Source organism: Pinus tabuliformis, chromosome 9, assembly GCF_031772625.1.
Source record: "Pinus tabuliformis cultivar Carrire ecotype Pingquan chromosome 9, CPIR1, whole genome shotgun sequence".
In the NCBI taxonomy this organism is placed as follows: Eukaryota; Viridiplantae; Streptophyta; class Pinopsida; order Pinales; family Pinaceae; genus Pinus; species Pinus tabuliformis.
The window spans coordinates 542,478,482-542,495,686 of NC_142307.1; the positions used below are offsets into that span (position 1 = coordinate 542,478,482).

At 38.6% G+C, this 17,205-nt stretch overlaps 1 protein-coding gene across 5 annotated transcripts in view; it reads left to right on the plus strand.

Annotated features, from left to right (window-relative positions):
• Positions 1 to 17,205, plus strand: part of LOC149149662 (uncharacterized) — a 483,557-nt gene that overhangs the window by 170,424 nt on the left and 295,928 nt on the right. For 4 of the 5 annotated variants that reach the window (XM_089439017.1, XM_089439016.1, XM_089439019.1 and 1 more), the window contains one exon: positions 8,043 to 8,129. The exons of the other annotated variant lie outside the window; for it this stretch is intronic. In XM_089439017.1, coding sequence (XP_089295143.1) covers positions 8,043 to 8,129 — 87 coding nt within the window. The remainder of the gene's footprint in view (positions 1 to 8,042; positions 8,130 to 17,205) is intronic. 5 annotated transcript variants of the gene reach the window in all.

Here is a 17,205-nt window from a genome sequence, read left to right on the forward strand (position 1 = left end):
GGAGGAAGTGGGATTAGCAAAGGCAATGGTGGCAGAGGATGAGAAATAAGTCTAGATGTTTGTTCTCTTTGTTCAGATTGTTGGCCAAGAGAAGGAGGAACATAGTGAAGGGGTCATTGGTGGAAGGGATAAAAGAGGAGTCTTGAATCTCATAATCATCATACCCACACTCTTATATGGCTTCTAATATTTCCCTCTTCCTTGCAATTTCATCTTGGATGGCCTCCTCGCTAGCTTTATTCTCCTCAAACTTTTCAAACTTGGAAAGATATTCTGACCTAACAAGACCTAATACTTCATATGGTGCTTCACATGGCTTTACTCAGCCTCTTATCCCAGCCAAGTGTTGTTTCAATCTGAGAACACCCCAAACTCCAATAGGTTTATTGCAAAAATTGCATATCATTTTTCCATCAATCAAATCACAATGAGCCCATACAATGTCCTTGGCTTTTGGAGCCATGTTGACTTGAAATAATTAAAATTTGCAAAGAAATCTGCCATTTAAAAGAAAATAGCAGCTAAGAAAAATGGAAAACCAATGCTAAATTTAGGAAAAAAATGCACATTGTAGTCTACAAAATTTGATAGCATAGAACACATAAAAAAATTTAATAGATGGAAAACAGTGAAAAGAGGAAATTTTCAAGTGAAGATCCTTACCTGGAAATGCAAATTAGGTTCCTTAGCCTCCTCTTGAAGATGTCAACTCTACTGACAACTCTAAACTATCACCAAAATAGCTCCACCTCCAACTCCAAGCCCCCAAGACGACTACTCCAGAAAAAGCTCAACAATCTCCAAGCTCCCAATCAAACTCACAAAAATTCCAAATGAGATGTGTGAGACAAATGAGAGGGGTAAGCTCCTTTTAAAGGCTTGGAGAGGGTGTTTTTGGAGGGAAAGAACCCTTATTTTCCCTCCAAAATACCTTAGAACCTTCCTATACCACGCCGTTTGGGTCTACTGCGGCCTTGGCAATGAATCGACCAGTTTGACCATAAACCGACCAGTTAGGGCTGGTTTTTATAATTTTTGGGCAAAATGGAAGCTTGAACCGGGTTTTTGTGCAGGTTTGATCCGGCCGATTTTTAAAACTATGCTTGTGAATGGGCCTTGGGAATCACCTTTCATCTTTTCATTGATTCATTCATTTAGTGATTCCCCTCATATCGGGTCTCCTCCCATTGGTGAAAGTCTATAAAGAGCAAGGAGCCTTAGCTGAGTTAACATTGGGCTATCGCTCCATTGTTTCCCTTAACCAAGTAGTTTTTCTAAAGGATACCCTCCTAGGACCCTTGCTAGTTTGAGCGATAACAGGCCTTTACAACATCTTCAAAAGTGCATGGTTCAGCTTTAATAATGTTGCTCATGGCTATAACATATCCTTAGAACAACAATATTTCTTGCTTTCTCTGAAAGTTCCTCTGGGGGTAGCATGTTTATCAACATCTTGAAGAGTGTCACGAAGCCATAAAGGTCTCCTTTTAGAAGGAGGATCACATGGAGGAGGATCCAAAGGATTCATGGGGTCCATGGGTTCATCAAGAAGATTAGTTTTAGCTTTAGGATCTTCGGGTATTTCAAATATATCATCTTGACTATCAACATTAATAGGAAGAAGATGAGCGTCTCTCGCTTTTCTAAGAGCTGCATCTTCATCAAATGTTACATCCTTGCTAAATTCTATATTTCTTTGACCAGGTTCTTATATTCTATAAGCTTTAGAATTCTCACAATAACCAACAAACTTACCTTTTTTACTTGAAGCTTCCAACTTGTTGCTTTTCTCTTTTGGGACATGGAAGTAGACAGGACAACCAAAGATCCTCAGGTGCCCATCTTCGGGTTTTTTTCCAGTGAAGACTCCTTCAAGAGTCTTGTTGTTTAGGGCACGATGAGGAGAACTATTTTGAATATAGAAAATTGTGTTCGCAGCTTCTCCCCATAGAAACTTTGGCAATTTCTGATCATGCAACAAAACTTTGACCGCTTCCATGATAGTTCTATTCTCTCTCGGCCATACCATTTTGTTCTGGGTTATATGGTACAATGGTCTGTTTTCTGATTCCAACTTCTCTGCAGAAAATGAAATCACTGGAAGTAAACTCTCTTCCATTATCAAATCTGAAAATTTTGATATGCTTTCCAATCTGTTTTTCAAGAGCCACATCTTCATCAAATGTTACATCCCTGCTAAATTCTATATTTCTTTGACTAGGTTCTTATATAAGATTTAAAATTCTCACAATAACCAACAAACGTACATTTTTTACCTGAAGCTTCCAACTTGTTCCTTTTCTCTTTTGGGACATGGAAGTAGATTGGACAACCAAAGATCCTCAGGTGCCCAACTTCGGGTTTCTTGCCGGTGAAGAATTCTTTAGGAGTCTTGTTGTTTAGGGCACAGTAAGGAGAACTATTCTGAATATAGACAATTATGTTCGCAACTTCTCCCCATAGAAACTTTGGCAATTTCTGATCATGCAACATAGCTTTGACCGCTTCCATGATACTTCTATTCTTTCTCTTAGCCACACCATTTTGTTCTAGGTTATATGGTGCAATGGTCTCTTTTTTGACTCCATCTTCTTTGCAGAAGTCAACGAAATCACTGGAAGTGAACTCTCTTCCATTATCAAATCTAAAAATTTTGATTTGCTGTCCAATTTGTTTTTCTACTAGAACTTTGTAATCTTTGAACAGGTTAAAAGCTTGACTTTTATTTTTCAGAAAATAAATCCATGTTTTGCGAGAAAAATCATCCACAAAGATAATATAATACAAGTAACCACCAAGAGAAGTTATAGGCATTGGTCCACATAAATCAGAATGTACAAGATACAATATCTGGTTGGTTCTAATTTTTCTTGAAGGGAATAGTCCCTTTACTTGCTTTTCACTTGCACATCCTTGGAAAATGCCCTCATGATCAGATCTGATTTCTAGCATTCCGGAAACCATCTTTCTCACACGAGGTAATGCTTTGTAGTGCTAGTGAGCGAACCTTTGGTGCCAAAGTTCAGTTTGATGATTGATGTCATTTATTAGTGATGAATAGGTCTTCCAGTGATTTTGTATAGACCTTCACATATAGATCCCAGAGTGAGGGAATCTCTTATGTTGGATCATAATGGCCAAGTGAGAAATTTACCATTTATGAAAGAAACTTTCATTCCTTTATCTTCTAAAGCTGATATGGACACAAGATTCTTCTTTAAACTAGGTACATATAAAACTTCTTGAAGAGTGAAAGTTTTACCTTGATCCAGATGGAAAGAAACACAACCAGATTCCTTTATGGGATATGTAGAGTTATCTCCGAGAATGATCTTCAAATGTGTCTCCCTCAACCAGATTAGAGAGTACTTCTTTGTAACTAGTAGAGTGCCTTGAAGCACCACTATCAACCAACCAACTATCACAAGAATCTGCAGGACATGAACTAGAAAGAACAGAAAGAAGAAAGTACTCTGATTGAGTCTCAGCTGCATTATTATCATACCTTTGGTTCCTTGAGGAACGATAGTTTCCTCTGCAAGCAGAAGAATCTTCTCTTCTTCTTCTTTTGTAATCAGATTTGTTGGAGCGATTATTGAAGTTGGATTCTTAATGCTCTTTTGTTTTCTGACAGTCACGAGCATAGTGGCCATGCTTGTGACAATTGTAGCAATGGACTTTTGATAAGTCTTTGGTCCATTGGGAGTTGTTGGGAGTAGACTTTCTCGAATACTGCATTCTTCTTCTTCCTTTCTTCTTTTTGCCTTGTACAACAAAGACAGTAGGTTCTCCCTCCTCATGCTTGGGAATTCTCTATCTAGAAATCATTCTGACTTCTTATTGACTACACTTTCCCAAGAGCTCATCAAATGTAGGAAACTTGTCATTATTACTAATGGTAGTAATAAAAGTTTCCCAAGAAGAAGGAAGACCTCCAAGCGTAATCAGTACCAGTGCTTTATTGGAAACAACTTCACCAGAAGTTGACAACTGATCTTTGATTTTTGATATCCGCATGAAGTATGCTTGAATGGTTTTTGCTTTGTTCATCTTAACATCTTTGAGTTGATTTTTCAGAGCAAGAATTTAACTCAAGTTGTTCACTTGATACATTCCAATAAACTTGTCATAGATTTCTTTGGCTTTCTTCAAATTGGAGACATAATTGATGAGGTGGTCTCCTAGAGAGTTAAGGATAATCCTTTTAGCCTTTACTTCTCCTTTCTTGTCTCTGGCCTTAATAGAAAAATCAAAGTTTTCAGTTGGTTCTACTACCTCTCCTTCAACATACTCTAGAACATCATGTTCGTCGAGGGTAATACCTAATATGGCCTTCCCAGGGAAGAAGTTGGAAACATCAACGAACTTCTCTTCATTCTTAAAGTAGAAGGAAGACATCTTGATCTACTCAATATTTCAACAACAAATAGAAAATGACAATAAGAGATATTTCAACTGTAAATGAGATATTTCAGTAGCAAAAGGAAAGAGAAATTTCAGCAGAAAATGAGCAGCAAGTAGAAGGAACAACAAGAGATATTTCAACAAAGAGAGAGTTGCAAATGGAGCATGCAACAAACTACATTTCAGCAGAAAGAGAGCTGCAAATGGAGCGGAAAACAAGAGATATTACAACAGAAAGAGAGTTGGAAATGGAGCAGACAATAAGCTATATTTCAGCATAAAGAGAGATGAAAATGGAGTTGATGGCAAGAGATATTTCAGTAGAAAGAGAGCTGAAAATGGAGTTTGTCTTCACCAAAGCTTTGATACCATGTTGAAATTCTGATGTTCTATGTTGTTACAATCACTTAAATCCATAACTTCTTTATGCTGCAAAATAGGTTAAGTAATTGTAGATAGAACATTAACCATATAAACCATATGCACAATGGAAGACAACCAAAAACTCAATGAGACACAGAGAAGTTTGGTCAATGACTAGGGAAAACCCACAAGGGGAAAACCCGACTAGATTCTTCTTTTATTAGAAATCAATTGTTTAGCAGAGATACAAAGTACACTGAGAGAATGAAGAGGTTCACCCAAATCTGAAGAAGATCTCTGATAGTAGTAGCTGATGCAAACACTAAATCACTTTGGCTCTCCAAGATTTGCTCTAGCTCTTCAAGACTCTCTTTCTCTCTCTCTTAATCTTCCTCTAGACTCTCCAACTCTCTCTTTCACAAGTTCAAATTCTCCTTTCACAAGTAAGTGTGTCGAGGATGAGAGACACAAATATATAGGAAGAGCAAGGAAGTCAAATTCATGAGGAAGTAACTCCTATGCCTTGAGGAGAAGTTACATATGCCAAAAAGGGAGTGTAACTTATGCCATAAAGGAGAGGAGTGTAACTTATGCATTTACGAGAGAAGTGTAACTTATGCATTGAAGAGGTGTAAGAGGAATTCTTTTATGACAAGTAATTAAAGTGTGTAAGAGAGTGTAAGAGGTGCGTACGAGCATTAAAGAGAGAGAGAGGAATGAATCCATTAAGAGAGAGAGAGAGTAACATATGCATTGATTGAGGGGAGTTACATATGACATGATTGAGAGACTTGGATTTCTTTTTAATAATAATATAGTAAAAGCATAAAGAGGATAATAGTAATAATAATAATAATATTGATGATCAAGTTAAAAATTAAACAATTGAGATTGATTAAGGATGAGTTAAGTGATTTTGCATCATGTATATATAATTACGAATTGATGTTTGGTGATTTACTATTTTTGGAAAGTCATGGTTGAAAAGATAGACATGACTTTCTATTTTTAGAAAATCATTTTAGAAAGTTTAGAATTGAAATTCTATTCAAGGAAATTCATTTCATAGCTGTCAATTTTCAACATCGACTTGGTCTTGGAGGAATACATGGCTTTTCTCGAGTCAAAATAAATATTTTCTTTTGTTACAAAGAGTTCGAATGGGACTATAATACATGATATAAATTCTTTTTTGACCTAGAAAGACCTAGAATGACCTATAAGCATGAAGAACATGCTTTTGACCTAAACTTGAGCATGAAACCCATGCTTTGAATAAAATAAAATTATTTTTCTTTCTTTATACAAAATATACAATGTCATGTTTACAAAAGGTCATTATGAATACTGAACCTAGTTCAATTTCCAACATTTCCTAGATACCTAGGGTTAGTGGCTAGGGTTTTATGTTAGAAATTTGCTAAAAAGTGAATTTAAGTTTGATGTTTATGGTTCATAAAGTAGGAATTGCATTAGTAAATATTATAGAGGCGAAATCTAGCATTATTGCATGGTAGAAGTCCCCTCTTAGGGCTGACATCATCCTTGATTTTCTGTTTATGCATGTTTTCAGCACTAGATGTCCATTAAAGAACCCTCTTCCTTGATGTTTATTGGAAGGCCTTGCGTCCTTTGTTGATTATCCATTGAAATGCCTTTTGCTTTAGCTATTATATGACATCATTTACCCTATTATTGAAAATCAGCAAATCCCTAATTTATAACAAGGATCAAATTGGTCTAGGAATTACGTAGTTTAACTTTGGTATAGAACAAATAGGCTTTCTTGGTGTTGCTGGTATTTTGTCTCATCTTATAGACCTCATATCAATCACTTGAACCATAGTGATTGAATTTAGGTAAGCCTCCCTTGTGGTCAAATCCCACTAAAGAGTATAAGAAGGTTGTTAATGTGACAGTGGAATCCCTTTCTCTTGTTTTCATAAGGTCTAGTTCTGTCTTGTGGGGCCTTTGTCTAGGCTTGCTAGATTTTGTGGCAACAAGTCTTGTGGTTCAAAGTTAATATGTCGGCTTCATAAATTTCATACATGATTTTCCATGGTAAAAAAAACAATGAAGCCTCATCTCATGTAATGTATTATGCATTTGTGGACCCCATATGGGTGAAAACTGTATGACACCCTCCATGTGATATGCCATGTCATAAAGTTAGGTTGTTGTATGAGCTAAGGTGGCGGCCATTTTTTGTGGTAATGACATCACTTCCACTTTTGGGCCATTCATAGGACTTAATATAGTGCCCAGGCTAGTGTATGACATTGAAGGAGTGGCCCCTTTATAACACAAACTTTTTATCATTGACTTAGTATATATATGTCTTTATCGTAGTTAAAGTGCAAAAGGGGGTGGCCCCATCATAAATAATGATATGATTTTTAATTTTGCCTTGTACCTTCACCATGGTAATGTTGTAGAAAGGACTGGTCCATAACTTGTTCACTCAGATATTCCAAGGGGGAGTGTAAATATTTTGTACCATGATCTTCTAGTAATTGCCAACATAAGCCAAAGTCCTGATAAAAGTGGAGCAAAGTAATAAACCTGGCATCATAAACTAGAAGCACACCATGATGCCCTTTTGATCCTTAGTTGTTTTGTAAGTGAGATGCATAAGATTTAGGCTAGGCTAACCATGAACAGATAATGTTAATCCAAGCATCAATGACATTCCATAGCACCAAAAAGCATACTACAACCATCTATCTAAGTACAACCATGAGGAAGGAACCGGGTACAAAGACTATCCACCACATAAGCTACCTCACGTGCCACAATGCTAGTATGCGACCCTTTCGGGTTGGAAACATCATACATGAACCAATGTGTAACATCACATGCAGCACCATGATGATCATTCTGCCCAACAAGAATTGCATCATTTCCAAGAAAAAGAGAAGCTGTGTTCCTCAGGTCCATCAGCATCGCAATATGGCACCCTGAAAACCCTCTCATGTGATGAAAATCACAATTGTTCCTCTCATTCAATATGCAGGGTAACCAGAGGAATATTTTCTTTTTGCTGCTTTGTGTTCATTGTCGTGTGTGGATTCAGTTAGACTTCTGCATGTATTTCTATCTTCTTTTTCTGTTTCATTTTGTGTTATTCTAAATCTTGTAATTTCAGAAGACAGTTGGAGGATATTGAATATTAATGTGATCGCTTGAGTTATCTAATGGCAGTCCAAATTAAAGGACAATACTCACCTCTTTGACTACTGGATATATATGTAAATTTTGACATGTCTTGCTAACAGAATACTGTTTTGGATGAGCGAGGGTCAATTTGTATTGATCAGACTGATCCACCGCCACTTATAAAGTTCCTCAGAACAGTTGGAAAAGTAAGTGTCAAATTTGTTAGTTTTTGCGTTTGTAAGAATGTGAATGATGAACAAGAAGGAACGCTGTTGAAATCCTTATTTTATTGTTTTAATTCATGTCATTTGGCTATGAATTTGATTGTGATTTGGCATGAATTTATGCAATTTGTGTATTTGGTTTTCCTTTCATTGAGTTAGAGATGAAAAGGTAATATGAAGTGGAGGATTGCCTCCTCTACTAACTATATTCAAATGAAAGAACATTAAGAAAACATGGAAAAATGACTGTTTGAATCCTTTTTTTGTGTGTTTTAGTTCATGGCGTCATTTTTCTATGAACTTGATTGTTATTAGGCATGAATTTTTGCAATTATCTTTTATATCATATTTATTCTTTTGTGTGTTTGCCTTTCCTTCACTGAGGTAGGGATGAAAGAGTCATATGAACTAGAGCACTGCCTTTTTTTATATCTGTATTCAAATGTAAGAATGTTAAGAAACATGAAAAATTGGATAGTGTAAACCTCTAATTTAATAAAGAAGCTGTGCTTTCAATTGAGTAGGAGAACACTTTAGAGCTATCTTATAATGATGTTTACTTTTGCTATCCGCGTAGGTTTAAGTGGCAGAAATTTATCAAGGATCATTCACTGTTATGAAACTGAATTTTTTATTAATATCCACTAGAGAGAAAATAGGTCAAAGAGACTGACGATTACAACCAGCAGAAATAAATAAACTTAACAAAAGGCTGCAAAAGACATGCCAAAAACAAAATGAAATGAAATGAAAAAAGTATAAGAGTCCCAAGTCATGAAATGGGATAAGCATATACAGATAAGTAGGTTATCCTAGGATGAGAAACCTTGCAAAGTGAAGAGAAACTGATGAAGAAACATAGTCTGGAAAAATATGCAATGACCACAAGGGGAGGAGGGAGATATCCCTAATCGTCATTTGACTTAACAGTGGAGATCAGTGTTGAAAAAATCAGTGATTTTTTAAAAAGTTGTGGTTTTTTCAGCAAAATGATAAATCACGCCTTAGAAATTGCATTTTTTTATGATTTAAAAAAATCGTGATTGAGATTTTTTCTTATTTTTTATTACAAATCATGATGGTTAGAGGAGGGACAAGCAAAACAGCAGGAGGAGCAAGAGGAGGGGGAGGAGTGGGTGGAGGAGTGAGAGGAGGATGTGGAAGTATCAACACCACCTCTTAGGGAGACTGATGAGCCTAGTTCTACACCCACCAGTCACCATCAAACACTTGTTGCAGCTCCAGGGCCCTCTGCTGTTAGTTACAGGCCTAGCAAACAGCCCATCATCTTTTCCTATAAAAGGGGGAGAGGGCATTAGCTAGCTGCTAGTTTTGTTTTTGTTGCCATTGGACATACCTGATTATGATGAGATACATTTATATATGTCATGTCAGTCTGTATTGATTCTCTATTTTTGAGTCCTTGATTGGACAACTACGAGACTTCAGGATTAGACACAAATCGAGACTAGAACACCTGTCTGATGCTACAAAAACCAAAACTCCCTCTTAGCGAGGAAGGTGTTCTCTCCACCAATACTACTCTCTTGCACTTGGACAGTCTTGTGCTGCTGATATGTGACTGTCATTCTTCACTTCACCAAGCTGACCATTCTCCCTGTCACTGGGAATGGTCGTGAACAGAATATTGTCCATCATGCTATTACGTAAACTTTGATCTACTCATACTGCTGTTGCTACTGCTCTGTTGCTATCTTTGCACCGCTGTTGCTACTGCTCTGCTGCTATCTTTGCACTGCTGCTGCAATTACTGCAATAATGCGTCTGATCTCCCCAGATCCTGAAGCGCTAGCTTCCATGGGGCTGCTCCCTCTGAAGCTAGATTCCATTTGAGTCTCGATCTCCCTATGGGAAATCTCTCTGCTCCCTCTTGGCAACTCACACTGCCCTCTTGCACTGCAAACAGGAGTGCGTAGCTTTGCGTTGGGAATTTTTAGGCTTGAACTGCAACTGCATACTGCAACGGGGCAATTCGCATTGCCTGTGTCACTGCAACTAGTTCTGCAGCTGTCTCATACTGAACTGATTGCAACTAGCTCTGTTGACACTGCACTGTATTTGCATTACTGTTACCACTGCAACTGTACCAATGTTGCACGAAGCGGGAGCGAAGCAGAAGCGTTTTTTGGAAGCGGGGACACCGAAGCGTCATTTTCCAAAAATCTAGGAAGCGAAGCGTCCGCGGAAGCGTTTGCTATATATATATATATATTTTTTTTATATTTTTTTGCATTTATACTCAAAACAAACATCCCAAATACCAAATTAATTGTAGAAGACATGAAAACATGCATATTTTTGCATAAATCAAGATAGATATAACATCCATTGTACATTAATGATCTAGAATCTAGATTCTTCTCCTCTTGTCTAGCCTTTGCCTCTACCTCGATTGTCTAGGGATATTAGTCAACATTGCCCAATTTTGATCAAACTACCTAATTCAAGACTTAAAATATGGTAGAAAAAGCTTAACATGTTTGATCGATGATTTTGACTTGATTGAAAGGTAATTTTTTGCTAAGGGCGTGCCGCGTGACAAAGGAGTTCAACAATTAACACCACCAACACCAGGGTACATATAGGGCTTGGTGCTCTTGATTAAATGCTAATCGCATACCTTCATACTTGATATAATCTAATGAAATGCCACAATCCCATTGATCCTGAATACCTGAAAACTGTTAAGTCTGCTGAATTTTGAATAGGATATGAAATTCTATTTTCTCCATATGAAGTCCAATGAGGCTGGAACCACTCTCAAACATTCTGAGTCATTTCATGGTAATGTTAAAAATTTAAGTAAAAGGATGAAAATGAAAAATAAAGGAGAATGTCACTTTTACTTTAAGAATTTAACATTACCATGAGGGAGCATCTGCTATATTTATATTTTTTTTTGTTTTCATTTGTCACCCTAACCCAAGGTGGACCCACCCCCAACAAGCAAACTCACCTAAAATTTAAAAAAAAATTGAAAAAAAAACGATTTTCTAAATGCTTTTCCGGAAGCTTTTCTGGAAGCGTACGGAAGCGTCTGGGAAGCGTCTGGGAAGCGTCTGGGAAGCGCCTGGGAAGCATCTGGGAAGCGTCTAGGAAGCGCCATACAAAGCGCGCTTCGGCGCTTCGGAAGCGCCAGCGCTTCCAAATTTCCAGGAAGCGTCTAAAAATTTCGGAAGCGCGCTTCCGGCCAAGCTTCCTAGGCGCTTCCGTACGGGACGCGCTTCGGGGCTTGGAACCGGGGGGGGGCGCTTCGTGCAACACTGAACTGTACACTAATCATGTTAGATCATGCTTCCATAGAGCTACTACCTTTGAAGGTATTCTCCACTATATCCATCCATTCTCTAAAATAGATGAACTTGGCTCTTCCTAGAGCCTTTGTGAGTATATTTGCCAATTGTTGTTCTGTGGAAACATAATGTAGATGGAGTGATCCACGCTGCACACAATATTTGATGAAGTGATACTGTATGTTTATATGTTTTGACTTATCATGAAACACTGGATTCTCAGAGAGCCTAATGCAACTTTGATTGTCATAGTAATACTGGCCACCTCCATCTTTTGACTAAACAAAATCACTAACAACTTTTGAAGCTGTATAGCTTCACATGTGGCCATGCTAGCTGCCATGTACTCTGCTTCGATATAGCTCAATGCCATAGATTTTTGCATCCTGCTGCACCAAGATACAATTCCTGATCCAACGCTGAAGCAACATCTTGATGTGATTTTTGGATACACTGAACTGTTTGCCCAATTTACATCTGTAAAACCATATAACCCGACACCATCACCTCGGATATACCTCAACCCATACTCAACTGTGCAGCGCAAATACCTCAATATGTGCTTCATTGTTGTCCAATACACTTTCTTAGGTCCCACCATAAACAGAGTGAGAGTGTTGACCATGTACATGTCAACAATCCAAGAAGCAGGGTATAAAGTAGCAGGGAAATTTTCTTAGTCAATATCATCATTGTAATCCCAAATTCTGCAAGTTTGTTATAAAAATGATTCTAGTATGACTACTAAGCCATGTAACAACACCTAGGTAAGCCTATGATTCTTCTCAAAGGGTTTCACTCTAGGGAGTTTTTTAACCTCCCTAAATTATCTGTGTTTGTAAACACGGATAATTGATAGAGTTTTTCTCTCAGATATACCCCAAAGCTAGGGTAGAACTCATTGACGAGGTCTTAAGTGAGTCCTAGTGTTTATCAAATCTATGTATTTTTCATACTAGATCATGTATTTTGTGACTCGTCGCAAAATTTGGTTGAGTTTCAAGTGGTTTGTGCCTATGTGTATTTCCCATTCTAAGGGTTGAATTTGTAATATTTGATGTAAAAGTGTGTTTAGAAATATTTTTGGTGAATGGTTCCTCATAATTAGAACACCATTACCAAAATATTTTTAAATACACTTAAAAGGTGGAAAACTAATTAATCCCCTCTTGAGTCATTTTTATTTTAATTTTCGGTAAAAATAAAAATTAAAATAGCCATAAATTATCCAAAAAAATAAAATGAAGGGAAAATTAATTACCTTGGAAGTGGAAAATTCATAAAAAAATTATTTGAGGCTATTTTCAAAGGAAAAATTCAAGTCAAAGATAAAATGCCTCATTTCCAAGGTAGAAGGACCCAATCAAGAAATTTGTTGGGGCAGAAAAGATTATTTTCCTAGCAAATCAATTTTTTTGGGTCAGGTAGATAATTATTTTGCACAAGTAACGAACATTCTATTTTTTTTAGGTCCTCCATGGTCTAGACGTGAAAGTTTGACCCCTCCAGGACAATGAACAAGGTCAATTTTTTTGTTGGAGATTTGTGCCAGCTATTCAAGGGATCAAATTTTTTCCACTAGGATCAAGCCATGGATCGATGCAACTAGCTGTTTTTTTCCACTTGGAGGGGTTGATTCCTCTCATTGTTTCTATATAAGGAAGCTTTCAAGCTCCTCATTTTATCTTGATCTCACTAAATTATTTTTTCTGTACTGAGCTAAGCTCTGCTGGAATTTCTGTATTAAGAAAACGACTTTGGGGTTTTAATTCAAGGTGTCTCTTGCTTCGTGATTCATTGTATGTGTTGAATGTGCTTAATGATCTAATTTTGTGCTATCATTGAAGATTATTATTTCATAGGCAATGGTTGGACTATATATTAGCATAGGCATCTCACTTTAGGCTTTGGGCTAGAGTAAGTACTTAGACGATGGTGGATATAGCAAGTATCTCTAGATCTCTAGCCTATTTGTGTGAACCGAACCCCTATGAAACTAATGATCTATTTTTTAAGTGTATAGAGATTTTTCATGTGATTCAACCCTTGGGGAAAGCCCAAGTTCTTGGACTTTGAGGTGATCACATTTTGTTTGGACCCCGAGCTTATCTAAGGAATCTATTTTGCAGAGTTTGGGTTTGTGCATTAAAATTAAAATTATTTCAATCAAATTATCTTGCAAAATTTATTCTTGGACTACTAATGAATTATTTGCTATTTAGAGCCAATATTCTTTTGTAGATTATTGTAACTAATTTGTAAGTTATTTTTGTCACCTGTAAATAGTAATTTTTGGGTTTTATTTGAGAAATTTCTAGACCTTGTGTCTTGGGCTCTATTTGTTCATCTTGTAGGTGCCAAAGGACTAAAATTTTGAAGAGAAACTCAAGTGTGAAGGTTCTAGCCCTCACCTAGCTTAGATGACTAGGGTTTGGAGGGGTTTTTAGCCTTGGAAGGAGCCGTTTAACCCAAGAGAGGAAGTTGTTCAGCCTATAAGGGTTGATTTGGGGCCTAGACACCTCAAACTCCAAGACCCAAGTGATATTTTTGCAATGTCCAACCTCCTTGAGGAAGACGCTATCCCTAAAGGGCTTTTCTGCTGCTGCAACTGGGGTTTTTCTTGAGCATTTATCTTTTGAAATTGTTTTGCAAGTGGATTCTCAAGGTTGAAGTCATTTTTTGACATTTTCCAACATTTTGAGGCTAGTTTGGCCTAGCCGCAAGGGTTAGAGGCCATTCTTGGCCTAGCCGTAGGGGTTTGAGGGCTAAACGCCCTAGCCACAGCCTCTTTTCAGTTTACCCAAAAGGGCCGTAGGTCTAGATAGGTCTTTAAACCTAGGCCTTATCCCTAGAAGGGCCTAAATTCATTTTTGCTGGTGATTTCAAAGGCTAATAATTTGTTTGACAGGCCTAACGTGATTTCTGGCAAGGGTTTGTAAGGGTTTCTCATTGTATTTCCATCAATTTGTGGACTAATCCTTGTTTTTCAGGCTCATTATCTGTTCAAGAAGGGTTTTAGGGGCTCAAGATTCATTTTTTGATCATCCAAGGCCTTTTAGGCCTAGTTGGTAGGCCTAGGGCCACTTTCTAGGCTGGCTGCTAGCATTAGAGGGCTAGAAAACCCTACCCACTAGCTCTTTAAGGTCGGATATATCATTTGAGGGCTAATAGTTTGTGTTGCAGGTGTTAGAAGGTCTAAGGGTTACTTCTTTGGTGCTCCAACAACTCCAATTTGCCATTGAAGCTAGGCGGCTAGGCCTAGAGGGTTTGATCTCTCTCCTCTCTCTTTCGATGACTGCCATTAGTAGTTAGATCTGAACATTAATATTTCAGTGGCATGTAGACCAAAATATAGGCCTAAACAATTCAATAATAAGCTAATAACCCATATATTGTGGAAATTTCTAAATTTGACACATCAGAAATCCCTACTGCATTATCTCGTTTATTATCTCCTACTTGTTCTTTCCATTAACAAGTTATTTATTAATATAAATATCGAAATAAACACAACCTTCACACATATACAGATCAACAACTGAAATAAACTGAGACAACACAAGGAACATCGTTATTTTTGGACAATCGTCCACGGAAAAACCCAATGTGGGAAAACCGGTGCAGCAGATACAAGGCTTTTATTATTATGCAAATTTCTGAATACGAGGGTGCCTGAAATGCCTCACCCTTCAGAGATTTTCCTTGGTATAAGTACCTCTCTTCGGAGACATATATTCTGACTAATCAACTACCAGATGATGATTCCCACAGTAACTTTGATTGTTCCTCAGCTGGACAACGAAAGATGCTCCAAGCTTCTCTCTGGAGCTACATCACCCTCCAGGGACTATGTCACCCTCTCTGGCTTTGCGTTTGTCTCTCAGCTCTCAATCTGCCTCACGAAAACTCCACAACGCAACTCTTTCTGCCCAGCGTCAGCTCTGCTAGCCTCTGCGTTTGGTTGCGTTAGCTTCTCAACCTCCTGCGTCCTCAGCACTGGCCCTTTGAGCCTCCGCGTCAGCTCTGGATGCCTCTGCGTTGTCTCTCTGGCAATATCTCTGCCTCTTTGCTATGTATTCTCGGCCTTCTGCCAAACTGCCCCTCGCTGCAACAGATCACTAACTCGATTTCTCAGCAAACCTTGCCCCATAAAATTGAATTGACTAATCAACTTGGTGTCTCCAACTGACCCTCAAGCCTCCTCTTACACTTTTCCTGTTGACGATTCAACGACCGAGATTAAGTCTCTAATCAACGACTAAGATTAGAATTGGCTTGATCCTCGTTATTTAGAACTTTCTCACCCATATTATATTAATACACATTAATATTTTAATTTTCTTAAGTTTAGACTTAGGAACCCCATTTAAAATATTAATTATTTTAATATCTCTCCATTTGGGTGGAATTTTCCCAAACGATTTTTGGGTCGTGGAGATCTTATGTGCTTTATCCTCTCCACCAATTTTAATGGCTAGAGCACATCTAGTGCTACCAAAAATCAACGCTCCCTCTTAGCGAGGAATGTGCTCTAGTAATGCTTCGCCATAGAAGTATCACATTGATCTTCCACATCGGTACCTGTGTTGACGCTTGGCCTACTGCCTCACATCCACTGCACTGATGCTTCCTGTACTGCTGCCCATGACATTGAGACTGCCACATTTGTACTACAACTCCCTCTCACGATGTTGCCTCATGCTGCCCATGGCACTGCCACTGCTAACTACTGCACTATAGCTCAGTTACCGAGAAGTAAGTAACTGACTTCCTCTCACGATGTTGCCTCATGCTGCCCATAGCACTGCCACTGCTAACTACTGCACTGCAGCTCAGTTACCGAGAAGTAAGTAACTGACTTCCCCCAAATACTGCCATCTCGTCCAGTCTGGAAGCCTTGTGATGCTGAAGCTACCTCTGCTACTATCATGTGCTCCCTTTGCTACCACTGCGCTGCTGCAAACACCTCTGTGCCTCTCGCACTGCTGCAACCTCTGCTGTGCTGCTACAAACTTCTGCACTCTAGCCTTGCCTTATTGCTCCACCACACTTTGCTCCACCCAACACTTGTCATCATGCTACTGTTGTTAAGGGCTCCCGTAGCCGGATGTGATCCAAGAGTTTGGGCACCTCAAGGATCCTGCCCCTAGCATGTAGTCCTCCTGACTACAACTCGATGTCTCCCCACCTCTTCTCTAGAGGTGCATGAGCACTCATGGCACAATCGTCATCAGTCTCGACCTCCTTCTTCGCCTTAGCTAGAGCTGCCTTAGAGTCAAAAGCCTCTCCCTTGCTTTTCTTCCTTGGACACTGGGATGCATAATCTCCCAGCTCCCCACAATGGAAGCACTTAACCTTGGAGATGTCCTTTTTCCTTTTTTGTAGCCCCTGCTGCCTCGCAGATGCGAGAGCTGCATCCTCCTCCTCCTCTTTCTTGACTCGAACTCCCTTACCATTATTCCCTGCCTTGGTCATCCTCGAGATCTCTTCCTGTTGAAGAGCTACCCACATTTCCTCCCAACCGGGAAGAGTAGCCCTGCCCAAAATACTTCGGACAAATGTCTCCTACTCCTCGGAGACTGCATTCAGGACAATCCTGACCATAAACTTTGGATCCAGTGTAGACCCCACGTAAGCTGGTCGCGAATCTCCTGCAACCTGAGAAGGAATGGATCTATCTGCTTTCCCTTCTGCATCTGATATGACCGCCTTGATACTCCAATAACATCTTCCTTTGCACGAAA